This window comes from Chiloscyllium plagiosum, unplaced genomic scaffold, assembly GCF_037043375.1.
Source record: "Chiloscyllium plagiosum isolate Xiang-an unplaced genomic scaffold, Cpla_swu_hap1 HiC_scaffold_3, whole genome shotgun sequence".
NCBI classification, from domain to species: Eukaryota; Metazoa; Chordata; class Chondrichthyes; order Orectolobiformes; family Hemiscylliidae; genus Chiloscyllium; species Chiloscyllium plagiosum.
In genome coordinates this window covers 165,656,495-165,670,974 of record NW_028270141.1, presented here as the reverse complement: position 1 = coordinate 165,670,974, position 14,480 = coordinate 165,656,495, and the positions used below count along the sequence as shown (strand labels likewise).

At 46.5% G+C, this 14,480-nt stretch overlaps 1 protein-coding gene across 1 annotated transcript in view; it reads right to left on the bottom strand.

The window, feature by feature from the left end:
• The window catches only part of LOC148151808 (uncharacterized), an 87,530-nt gene that overhangs the window by 43,601 nt on the left and 29,449 nt on the right, over window positions 1-14,480 (bottom strand). Inside the window, exon 5 of the mRNA XM_087976607.1 lies at window positions 3,114-3,317. Coding sequence (XP_087832733.1) covers window positions 3,114-3,317 — 204 coding nt within the window. The remainder of the gene's footprint in view (window positions 1-3,113; window positions 3,318-14,480) is intronic.

Genomic DNA, 14,480 nt, shown 5'->3' with positions numbered 1-14,480 from the left:
GAAGGACAGATTGCACCTAAATTGAAAGGGGACTAATATCCTGGCAGGGAGATTTGCTAGAACTGCTTGGGAGGATTTAAACTAGTAAGGTGGGGGGGGGGGGGGGGGGTGGGACCCAGGGAGATAGTGAGGAAAGAGATCGATCTGAGACGGGTACAGCTGAGAACAGAAGTGAGTCAAACAGTCAGGGCAGGCAGGGACAAGGTAGGTCTAATAAATTAAACTGCATTTATTTCAATGCAAGGGGCCCAACAGGGAAGGCAGATGAACTCAGGACATGGTTAGGAACATGGGACTGGGATATCATAGCAATTATAGAAACATGGCTGAGGGATGGGCAGGACTGGCAGCTTAATGTTCCAGGATAGAAATGCTACAGGAAGGATAGAAAGGGAGGCAAGAGAGGAGGGGGAGTGGCATTTTTGATAAGGGATAGCATTACAGCTGTGCTGAGGGAGGATATTCCCAGAAATACATCCAGGGAAGTTACTTGGGTGGAGCTAAGAAATAAGAAAGGGATGATCACCTTATTGGGATTGTGTTATAGACCCCCCCCCAATAGTTAGAGGGAAATTGAGAAATAAGCTTGTAAGGAGATCTCAGCTATCTGTAAGAATAATAGGGTAGTTATGGTTGGGGATTTTAACTTTCCAAACATCGACTGGGACTGCCATAGTGTTAAAGATTTAGATGGAGAGGAATTTCTTAAGTGCATACAAGACAATTTTCTGATTCAGTATGTGGATGTACCTACTAGAGAAGGTGCAAAACTTGACCTACGTTTGGGAAATAAGGCAGGGCAGGTGACTGAGGTGTCAGTGGGGGAGCACTTTGGGGCCAGCGACCATAATTCTATTCGTTTTAAATTAGTGATGGAAAAGGATAGACCAGATCTAAAAGTTGAAGTTCTAAATTGGAGAAAGGCCAATTTCGATGGTATTAGGCAAGAACTTTCGAAAGCTGATTGGGGGGCAGATGTTCGCAGGTAAACGGACGGCTGGAAAATGGGAAGACTTCAGAAAAGAGATAACAAGAATCCAGAGAAAGTATATTCCTGTCAGAGTGAAAGGGAAGGCTGGTAGGTACAGGGAATGCTGGATGACTAAAGAAATTGAGGGTTTGGTTAAGAAAAAGAAGGAAGCATATGTCAGGATAGGTCGAGTGAATCCTTAAAAGAGTATAAAGGAAGTAGGAGTATACTTAAGAGGGAAATCAGGAGGGCAAAAAGGGGACATGAGATAGCTTTGGCAAATACAGTTAAGGAGAATCCAAAGAATTTTTTACAAATATATTAAGGAGAAAAGCGTAACGAGGGAGAGAATAGGGCCCCTCAAAGATCAGCAAGGCAGCCTTTGTGTGGAGCCACAGAAAATGGGGGAGGTACTAAATGAATATTTTGCATCAGTATTTACTGTGGAAAAGGATATGGAAGATATACATTGTAGGGAAATAGATGGTGACAGCTTGCAAAATGTCCAGATTACAGAGGAGGAAGTGCTGGATGTCTTGAAATGCATAAAAGTGGATAAATCCCCAGGACCTGATCAGGTGTACCCGAGAACTCTGTGGGAAGCTAGGGAAGTGATTGCTGGGCATCTTGCTGAGATATTTGTATCATCGATAGTCACAGGTGAGGTGCCGGAAGACTGGAGGTTGGCAAACGTGGTGCCACTGTTTAAGAAGGGTAAGGACAAGCCAGGGAACTATAGACCGGTGAGTCTGACCTCGGTGGTGGGCAGGTTGTTGGAAGTAATCCTGAGGGACAGGATGTACATGTATTTGGAAAGGCAAGGACTGATTCGGGATAGTCAACATGGCTTTGTGCGTGGAAAATCATGTCTCACAAACTTGATTGAGTTTTTTTGAAGAAGTAACAAAGAGGATTGATGAGGGCAGAGCAGTAGATGTGATCTATATGGGCTTCAGTAAGGCGTTCGACCAGGTTCCCCATGGGAGACTGATTAGCAAGGTTAGATCTCATGGAATACAGGGAGAACTAGCCATTTGGATACAGAACTGGCTCAAAGATAGAAGACAGAGGGTGGTGGTGGAGGGTTGTTTTTCAGACTGGAGGCCTGTGACCAGTGGATTGCCAAAAGGATCGGTGCTGGGCCCTCTACTTTTTGTCATTTACATAAATGATTTGGATGCGAGCATAAGAGGTACAGTTATTAAGTTTGCAGATGAGACCAAAATTGGAGGTGTAGTGGACAGTGAAGAAGGTTACCTCAGATTACAACAGGATCTGGACCAGATGGGCCAATGGGCTGAGAAGTGGCAGATGGAGTTTAATTCAGATAAATGCGAGGTGCTGCATTTTGGGAAAGCAAATCTTAGCAGGACTTATACACTTAATGGTAAGATCCTAGGGAGTGTTGCTGAACAACGAGACCTTGGAGTGCAGGTTCATAGCTCCTTGAAAGTGGAGTCGCAGGTAGATAAGATAGTGAAGAAGGCGTTTGGTATGCTTTCCTTTATTGGTCAGAGTATTGAGTACAGGAGTTGGGAGGTCATGTTGCGGCTGTACAGGACATTGGTTAGGCCACTGTTGGAATATTGCGTACAATTCTGGTTTCCTTCCTATCGGAAAGATGTTGTGAAACTTGAAAGGGTTCAGAAAAGATTTACAAGGATGTTGCCAGGGTTGGAGGATCTGAGCTACAGGGAGAGGCTGAACAGGATGGGGCTGTTTTCCCTGGAGCATCAGAGGCTGAGAGGTGACCTTATAGAGGTTTACAAAATTATGAGGGGCACGGATAGGATAAATAGACAAAGTCTTTTCCCAGGGGTCAGGGAGTCCAGACCTAGAGGGCATAGGTTTAGGGTGAGAGGGAAAGATATAAAAGAGACCTAAGGGGCAACTTTTTCACATAGAGGATGGTACGTGTATGGAATGAGCTGCCAGAGGAAGTGGTGGAGGCTGGTACAATTGCAACATTTAAGAGGCATTTGGATGGGTATATGAATAGGAAGGGTTTGGAGGGATATGGGCCGTGTGCTGGCAGGTGGGACTAGATTGGGTTGGGATATCTGGTCAGCATGGACAAGTTGGACCGAAGGATCTGTTTGCATGCTGTACATCTCTATGACTCTACGACTCTATACGGAGATACCTGCAGATACTGGCGGAAGGTCTTCTCCAGTGAGATCACTGCCTCTTGCAGTTGGTGCTGTAGAAGGTGATAATCCTCCTGGAGCCTGATTGCTGTCTTACTGAAATACAGGCCATCAGCAGCATTGAGTAGGACCAACTGGGAACTGACAGAGATCAGCTCAGCGCACACGGGCTCCAGTTCCTCCAGAGACCCTTGGAGTTGCTGCATAAAGGGGCAGAACCATCAGAAACTGTGATGTGGAGGAGCTAGTGTTGGACTGGGGTGGACAAAGTTACAAATCACACAACGTCAGGTTAGAGTTCAACAGGTTTATTTGGAAGCACTAGCTTTCAGAGCGCTGCTCCTTCATCAGATAACGAGTGGGGCAGGGTCATAAGACACAGAATTTATAGCAAAAGATCACAGTGTCACGCCATTAAAATGATATATTGAACAAACCTAGCTTGCTATTAAGTCTTTCATCTTTTAAAATGTGTTGCAGGTTTCAGTTCATTACTATGTAGATTAGATTACCTATAGTGTAGAAACAGGCCCTTCAGCCCAACCAGTCCACACCGATCCTCCGAAGAGTAATCCACCCAGACCCATTGCCCTCTGACTAATGTACCTAACACTATGGGCAATTTAGCATGGCCAATTCACCTGACCTGCACATCTTTGGACTGTGGGAGGAAACTGGAGCATCCAGAGGAAACCCACGCAGAAACAGGGAGAATGTGCAAACTCCACACAGTTGCCCGAAGCTGGAATTGAACCTGGGACCCTGGTGCTGTGACACAGCAGTGCTAACCACTGAGGCACCGTGCCACCACTTTTAAGTCTTATTCCCGAGATAACAAAGTTTCATTTAAAAAAGTGACATCTTAGCTCAGAAAATGTATTAAAGGTGTGAGGTTAGAGTCTGTCTGTATCCCAATCTTGAGTCAGACTGGTTCCATTTCCAAAGTAGGAATTTATAAAATGTTATATAGATTGACTGCCTGCAGACTGTGTGCTTTTTGAGCAAAAATACAATGTGTCTGCAAATGCAAATTCATCCCACACTCACTGCTGTACACACCCACTGCTGTACACACTCACTGCTGTACACACCCACTGCTGTACACACTCTCACTCACTCATTGCTGTACACACCCACTGCTATACACACTCTCACTCACTCATTGCTGTACACACCCACTGCTATACACACTCGCACTCACTCATTGCCATACACACCCACTGCTATACACACTCACTCACTGCTGTACACACTCACTGTTGTACACACCCACTGCTATACACACTCTCACTCACTCATTGCTATACACACCCACTGCAATAAACACTCTCACTCACTCATTGCTGTACACACTCACTGCTATACATAGAACATAGAACAATACAGCACAGAACAGGCCCTTCGTCCCACGATGTTGTGCCGAACATTTGTCCTAGCTTAAGCACCCATCCATGTACCTATCCAATTGCCGCTTAAAGGTCACCAATGATTCTGACTCTGCCACTCCCACAGGCAGTGCATTCCATGCCCCCACCACTCTCTGGGTAAAGAACCCACCCCTGACATCTCCCCTATACCTTCCACCCTTCACCTTAAATTTATGTCCCCTTGTAACACTCTGTTGTACCCGAGAAAAAGTTTCTGACTGTCTACTCTATCTATTCCTCTGATCATCTTATAAACCTCTATCAAGTCACCCCTCATCCTTCGCCGTTCCAACGAGAAAAGGCCTAGCACTCTCAACCTATCCTCGTACGACCTATTCTCCATTCCAGGCAACATCCTGGTAAATCTTCTCTGCACCCTCTCCAAAGCTTCCACATCTTTCCTAAAGTGAGGCGACCAGAACTGCACACAGTACTCCAAATGTGGCCTAACCAAGGTCCTGTACAGTTGCAACATCACTTCACGACTCTTGAATTCAATCCCTCTGCTAATGAACGCTAATACACCATAGGCCTTCTTACAAGCTTTATCCACCTGCGTGGCAACTTTCAAAGATCTATGAACATAGACCCCAAGATCCCTCTGTTCCTCCACCTGACTAAGAACCCTACCGTTAACCCTGTATTCCGCATTCTTATTTGTCCTTCCAAAATGGACAACCTCACACTTGACAGGGTTGAACTCCATCTGCCACTCCTCAGCCCAGCTCTGCATCATATCCAAGTCTCTTTACAGCCGACAACAGCCCTCCTCACTATCCACAACTCCACCAATCTTCGTATCATCTGCAAATTTACTGACCCACCCTTCGACTCCCTCAACCAAGTCATTAATAAAAATTACGAACAGCAGAGGACCCAGAACTGATCCCTGCGGAACTCCACTTGTAACTGGGCTCCAGGCTGAATATTTACCATCTACCACCACTCTCTGACTTCGACCGGTTAGCCAGTTTTCTATCCAATTGGCCAAATTTCCCTCTATCCCATGCCTCCTGACTTTCCGCATAAGTCTACCATGGGGAACCTTATCAAATGCCTTACTAAAATCCATGTATACTACATCCACTGCTCTACCCTCATCCACATGCTTGGTCACCTCCTCAAAGAATTCAATCAGACTTGTAAGGCAAGACCTACCCTTCACAAATCCGTGCTGGCTGTCCCTAATCAAGCAGTGTCTTTCCAGATACTCATAAATCCTATCCCTCAGTACCTTTTCCATTACTTTACCTACCACCGAAGTAAGACTAACTGGCCTGTAATTCCCGGGGTTATCCCTAGTCCCTTTTTTGAACAGGGGCACAACATTCGCCACTCTCCAGTCCCCTGGTACCACCCCCGTTGACAGTGAAGACAAAAAGATCATTGCCAACGGTACTGCAATTTCCTCTCTTGCTTCCCACATAATCCTAGGATATATCCCGTCAGGCCCAGGGGACTTGTCTATCCTCAAGTTGTTCAAAATATCCAACACATCTTCCTTCCTAACAAGTATCTCCTCTAGCTTACCAGTCCGTTTCACACTCTCCTCTTCAACAATACGGTCCCTCTCGTTCGTAAATACTGAAGAAAAGTACTCATTCAAGACCTCTCCTATCTCTTCCGACTCAATACACAGTCTCCCACTACTGTCCTTGATCGGACCTACCCTCGTTCTCGTCATTCTCATGTTTCTCACATACGCATAAAATGCCTTTGGGTTATCCTTGATCCTATCCGCCAACGATTTTTCATGCCCTCTCTTAGCTCTCCTAATCCCTTTCTTCAGGTCCCTTCTGGCTATCCTGTATCCCTCCACTGCTCTGTCTGAACCTGTTTCCTCAACCTTATGTAAGCCTCCTTCTTCCTCTTTATAAGACATTCAACCTCCCTTGTCAACCAAGGTTCCCTCACACGACCATTTCTTTCCTGCCTGACAGGTACATACATATCAAGGACACGTCGTATCTGTTCCTTGAAAAAGTTCCACATTTCCACGACATCCTTCCCTGACAGCCTATGCTCACAACTTTTGCTCCTCAGATCCTGTCTTACAGCATCGTAATTACCCTTCCCCCAATTGTAAAACCTACCCTGTTGCACGCACCTATCTCTCCATAACCAAGGTGAAAGTCACAGAATTGTGGTCACCATCACCAAAATGTTCACCCACTGACAAGCCCACCACTTGTCCCGGTTCATTACCGAGTACCAAATCCAATATGGCCTCCCCTCTGGTTGGACAATCTACATGCTGCATTAGAAAAGCTTCCTGGACACACTGCACAAACACCACCCCATCCAATCTACTTGATCTAAAGAGCTTCCAATCAATATTTGGGAAGTTGAAATCGCCCATGACTACTACCCTGTGGCTTCTGCACCTTTCCAAAATCTGTTTCCCAATCTGTTTCTCCACAACTCTGCTGCTATTGGGGGGCCTATAGTAAACACCCAACAAGGTGACTGCACCTTTCCTATTTCTGACTTCAGCCCATACTACCTCCAGAGGCAGATCCCCCTCAAACTTCCTTTCTGCAGCCGTTATACCATTTCTAATTAGCAACGCCAGCCCCCCTCCTTTTTTACCACCCTCCCTAATCTTACTGAAACATCTGTAACCAGGAACCTCCAACAACCATTCCTGTCCCTCTTCTATCCACGTTTCCGTGATGGCCACAACATCGTAGTCCCAGGTACCGATCCACGCCTTAAGTTCACCCACCTTATTTCTGATACTCCTTGCGTTGAAGTATACGCACTTGAACCCATCTCTATGTCCGCAAGTATTCCCTGTCTGTGCTACCTTCTTCACAGCCTCCCTACATTCTTGGACATCCTGACAAACAGCTAGCCTACTTGCTGGACTACAAGTCCGGATCCAATCCCCCTGCCATATACACACCCACTACTATTGACACTGTCACCCACTCATTGCTGCACACACTCACTGCTGTACATACTCACTGATGTACACACTCACTGCTATACACACTCTCACTCACTCATTCCTGTACATACTCACTGCTGTACACACATACTGCTATACACACTCACACTCACTCATTCCTGTATAAACTCGCTGCTGTACACACGCACTGCTATACACACGCACTCACTGTTATACTCACTCACTGCTATACACACGCACTCATTGCAATACACACTCACTGCTAGACACACTCACTGCTATATACACCCAGACTCACTCATTGCTGTACACACTTACTGAGATACACACTCACTGTGATACAAACTCACACATTGCTGTACACACTCATTCATTGCTGTACACACCCACTGCTATACACACTTACACTCACTCATTGCTGTACACACCCACTGCTATACACACTCACTGCTGTACACACCCACTGCTATACACACTTATAGTCACTCATTGCTGTACACACTCACTGCTGTACAGACCCACACTCACTCATTGCTGTACAAACTCACTGCTGTACACACCCACTACTATACACACTTACACTGACTCATTGCTGTACACACTCACTGCTGTACACACTCACACACACTCATTGCTGTACAAATTCACTGCTATACACACTCACACTCATTCATTGCTGTACACACCCACTGCTATACACACTCACTGCTATACACACACTTACTCATTGATGCACACACTCACTGCTGTACATACACTCACTCATTGCCGTACACACTCACTGCTATACACACTCACACTCACTCATTGCTGTACAAACTGTGTACACACAGTCACTACTATACATACACTCACTCATTGCCGTACACACTCACTGCTATACACACTCATACTCACTCATTGCTGTACACACCCACTGCTATACACACTCACTGCAATACACACCCACACTCACTCATTGCTGCACACACCCACTGCTATACAGAGTCACTGCTATACACACTCACTGTCATACACACTCATACTCACTCATTGCTGAACGTGCCTACAGCTATACACACCGACACTCACACATAACTACACACACCCATTGCTATACACACTTACACTCACTCATTGTTGTACACACTCACTGCTATACACACGCTCACTCACTCATTCCTGTACATACTCACTGCTATACACACGCACTCACTGCTATATACACACTGCTATACACACACACTCATTGCTGTACAAACTCACTGCTGTACACACTCACTCACTGCTGTACACATCCACTCCTGTACATACTCACTCATTACTGTACACACCCACTGATGAACACGCTCACTGCTATACACAATCACACTCACTCATTGCTGTACACACCCACTGCTATTCACACTGTGACTCACTCATGCCTGTACCCACCCAATGCTGTACACACTCACTGCTATACACACCCACAGTCAGTGCTGTACACACTCACTGCTATACACACTCATTGCTATACACATTCACACTCACCCATAGCTGTACACACCCAGTGCTATACACGCCCACTGCTATACACACCCACACTCACTCATTGCTGTACACACACACTGCTATACACACCCACACTCACTCATTGCTGTACACAATCACTGCGATACACCCTCACTCATAGCCATATACACTCACTGCTATACACACCCACTGTTATACACACACACATTGCTATACACACTCACACTCACTGCAATTCACACTGTCACTCACTCTTGGCTGTACCCACCCACTGCTTTACACACTCACTGCTGTACACACTCACTCATTGCTGTTCACACACCAACTGCTGTACACATTCTCACTCACTCATTGCTTTAGACACTCACTGCTATACACACTGCTATACACACTCACAGCTCTACACACCCACTGCTATACACACCCACACTCACTCATTGCTACACATACTCACTCATGGCCGTACACACCCACTGCTATACACACCCACTGCTATACACACCCACTGCTGTACACACACATTGCTGTACACACTACCTGCTGCACACACTCACACTCACTCACTGCTTTACACACTCACTGCTATACACACTCACACTCCCTCATTGCTGTACACACACTACTGTACACACACACTGCTGTATACACTCTCACTCACTCATTGCTATACACACCCACTGCCATACAAAACCACACTCACTCATTGCTGTACACACCCACTGCTATACACACCCACACTCACTCACTGCTTTACAAATTCACTGCTATACACACACTCACTCATTAGTGTACACACACCCCCACTGCTATACACACTCACACTCACTCATTGCTGTACATACTCACTGCTGTACACACTCACTGCTATACACACCCATATTCACTCACGGTTATACACACCCACTGCTATACACACCCACTGCTTTACACAACCCACATTCACTGCTATACACACCACACTCACTCAGTGCGAAACACACCCACTGCTATACACACTCTCACTCACTCACTGCTGTACACACCCACTGTTATACACACCCACTGCTGTACACACTCACACTCATTCATTGCTATACACACCCACTGCTGTACACACTCTCACTCACTCATTGCTGTACATACTCACTGCTGTACACACCCACTGCTGTACACACTCACTCATTGCTGTACACACCCACACTCACTCATTGCGGTACACACCCACTGCTGTACACACTCACTGCTATACACACTCACTGCTGTACACACTCACTGCTGTACACACTCACACTCACTCATTGCTGTACACACCCACTGCTGTGCACACGCACTGCTATACACACCCACACTCACTCATTGCTATACACACTCACTGCTATACACACTCAAACTCACTCATTGCTGTACACACCCACTGCTGTGCACACCCACTGCTATACACACTCACACTCACTCATTGCTGTACACACCCACTGCTGTGCACACCCACTGCTATACACAACCACACTCACTCATTGCTATACACACTCATTGCTGTACACATTCACACTCACTCATTGCTGTACACACCCACACTCACTCATTGCGGTACACACCCACTGCTGTACACACTCACTGCTATACACACTCACTGCTGTACACACTCACTGCTATACACACTCACACTCACTCATTGCTGTACACACCCACTGCTGTGCACACCCACTGCTATACACACTCACACTCACTCATTGGTGTACACACCCACTGCTGTGCACACCCACTGCTATACACACCCACACTCACTCATTGCTATACACACTCATTGCTGTACACATTCACACTCACTCATTGCTGTACACACCCACTGCTATACACACCCACACTCACTCACTGCTTTACACACTCACTGCTACACACACTCACACTCCTTCATTGCTGTACACACACTGCTGTACACACACACTGCCATACACACTCTCACTCATTGCTATACACGCCCACAGCTGTACACACCCACACTCACTCACTGATTTACACACTCACTGCTATACACACTCTCACTCCCTCATTGCTGTACATACTCACTGCTGTACACACTCATTGCTACACACACCCAGATTCACTCGCGGTTATACACATCCACTGCTATACACACCCACTGCTTTACACACCCACATCCACTGCTATACACACCACACTCACTCACTCCGAAACACACCCACTGCTATACACACTCTCACTCACTCACTGCTATACACACCCACTGCTATACACATCCACTGGATACACACCACACTCATTCATTGCTATACACACCCACTGCTGTACACACTCTTTCTCACACATTGCTGTACAAACCCACTGCTGTACACACTGACTCACTGCTGTACACACCCACTGTAGTACACACTCACTCATTGCTGTACACACCCACACTCACTCATTGCTGTACACACCCACTGCTATTCACACTGTGACTCACTCATGCCTGTACCCACCCAATGCTGTACACACCTACTGCTATACACACCCACACTCACTCAGTGCTGTACACACTCACTGCTATACACACTCACACTCACTCATTACTGTTCACACCCACTGCTGCACACACCGACACTCATTCACTATTGTACACACCCACTGCTGCACACACTCACTCATTGCTGTACATGCCCACACTCACTCAGTGCTGTACACACTCACTGTTATACACACTCATTGCTATACACATTCACACTCACTCATTGCTGTACACACCCAGTGCTATATACGCTCACTGCTATACACACCCACACTCACTCATTGCTGTACACACGCACTGCTATACACACCCACTGCTATACACACCCACACTCACACATTGCTATACACACCCACACTCACTCATTGCAGTATACATCCACTGCTATACACACTCACTGGATACACACCACACTCATTCATTGCTATACACGCCCACTGCTGTACACACTCTCACTCACTCATTGCTGCACGTACACACTGCTGTATACACTCACTGCTATACACACTCACTGCTATACACACTCTGACGCACTCATTGCTGTACACGCTCACTCACTGCTGTACAAACCCACTGCTGTACACACCCACACTCACTCATTGCTATACACACCCACTGCTATTCACACTGTGACTCACTCATGCATGTACCCAACAACTGCTGTACCCACCCACTGCTATACACACTCACACTCTCTCATTGCTGTACACACCCACAGCCACTCATTGCTGTACCCACCCACTGCTATACACACACTGCTATACACACTCACACTTTCTCATTGCTGTACACACCCACAGCCACTCATTGCTGTACACACCCACTGCTGTACACATTCACTTCTATACACACTCTCACTCACTTATTGCTGTACACACCCACTGCTGTATACACCCACTGCTATACACACTCACACTCACTCATTACTGTTCACACCCACTGCTGCACACACCCACACTCACTCATTACTGTACACACCCACTGCTGTACACAGTCACTCACTGCTGTACACGCCCACACTCACTCACTGCTGTACATACTCACTGCTGTACACACCCACTGCTATACACACTCACACTCCCTCATTGCTGTACACACTCACTGCTGTACACACCCACTGCAAAACACAGTCACACTCACTCATTGCTGTACACACCCACTGCTATACACACTCACTGCTAACACACACTCATTTCTGTTCACACACACTGCTGGACACACTCACTGCTGTACACACTCTCACTCACTCATTGCTATACACACCCACTGTTGTACACACTCACTCATTTCTGTACACACCCACACTCACTCATTGCTATACACACCCACTGCTATTCACACTGTGACTCACTCATGCATGTACCCAACCACTGCTGTACCCACCCACTGCTATACACACACTGCTATACACACTCACACTCTCTCATTGCTGTACCCACCCACTGCTATACACACACTGCTATACACACTCACACTCTCTCATTGCTGTACACACCCACAGCCACTCATTGCTGTACACACCCACTGCTGTACACATTCACTTCTATACACACTCACACTCACTTATTGCTGTACACACCCACTGCTGTATACACCCACTGCTATACACACTCACACTCACTCATTACTGTTCACACCCACTGCTGCACACACCCACACTCACTCATTACTGTACACACCCACTGCTGTACACAGTCACTCATTGCTGTACACGCCCACACTCACTCATTGCTGTACACACCCACTCTGTACACACTCACTGCTATACACATTAACACTCACTCAGTACTATTCACACCCACTGCTGCACACACCCACACTCACTCATTATTGTACACACCCAATGCCGTACACACTCACTCATTGCTGTACATGCCCACACTCACTCATTGCTGTACACACCCATTGCTGTACACACTCACTGCTATACACACTCAGACCTACTCATTGCTGTACACACCCACTGCTATATACACTCACTCATTGCTGTACACACCCACTACTATACACACTCACATTCACTCATTGCTGTACATAATTCACCGCTGTACACACTCACTGCTATACACACCACACTCATTCATTGCTAAACACACCCACTGCTGTACACACTCTCACTCACTCACTGCTGTACATGCTCACTCATTGCTGTACACACCCACTGCTATATACACTCACACTCACACATTGCAGTACACACCTACTGCTATACATACCCACTAGATACACACCACACTCATTCATTGCTAAACACACCCACTGCTGTACACCCTCTCACTTCACTCACTGCTGTACACACTCACTGCTATACACACTCACACTCCATCATTGCTGTACACACTCACTACTATACACACCCACTGCTATACACTGTCACACTCACTCATTGCTGTGCACATTCACTACTACACACACTCACTGCTAACAAACTCACTAATTTCTGTTCACACACACTGCTGTACACCCACATTGCCATACACACTCTCACTCACTCATTGCTATACACACCCACTGCCATACGCACCCACACTCACTCACTGCTTTACACACTCACAGCTATACACACTCACACTCACTCATTGCTGTACATACTCACTGCTGTACACACTCACTGCTATACACACCCACACTCACTCATTATTGTACACACCCACTGCTGTACACACTCACTCATTGCTGTACATGCCCACACTCACTCATTGCTGTACACACCCACTGCTGTACACACTCACTGCTATACACGCTAAGACTCACTCATTGCTGTACACACTCACTGCTATACACACTCAGACTCACTCATTGCTGTACACACCCACTGCTATACATACTCACACTCTCACATTGCAGTACACACTCACTGCTATACACACCCACTGAATACACACTACACTCACTCATTGCTATACACGCATACTGCTGTACACACTCCCTGCTATATACACTCACTCATTGCTGTACACACCCACTGCTATACACACTCACATTCACTCATTGCTGTACACACTCACCGCTGTACACACTCACTGCTATACACACCACACTCATTCAT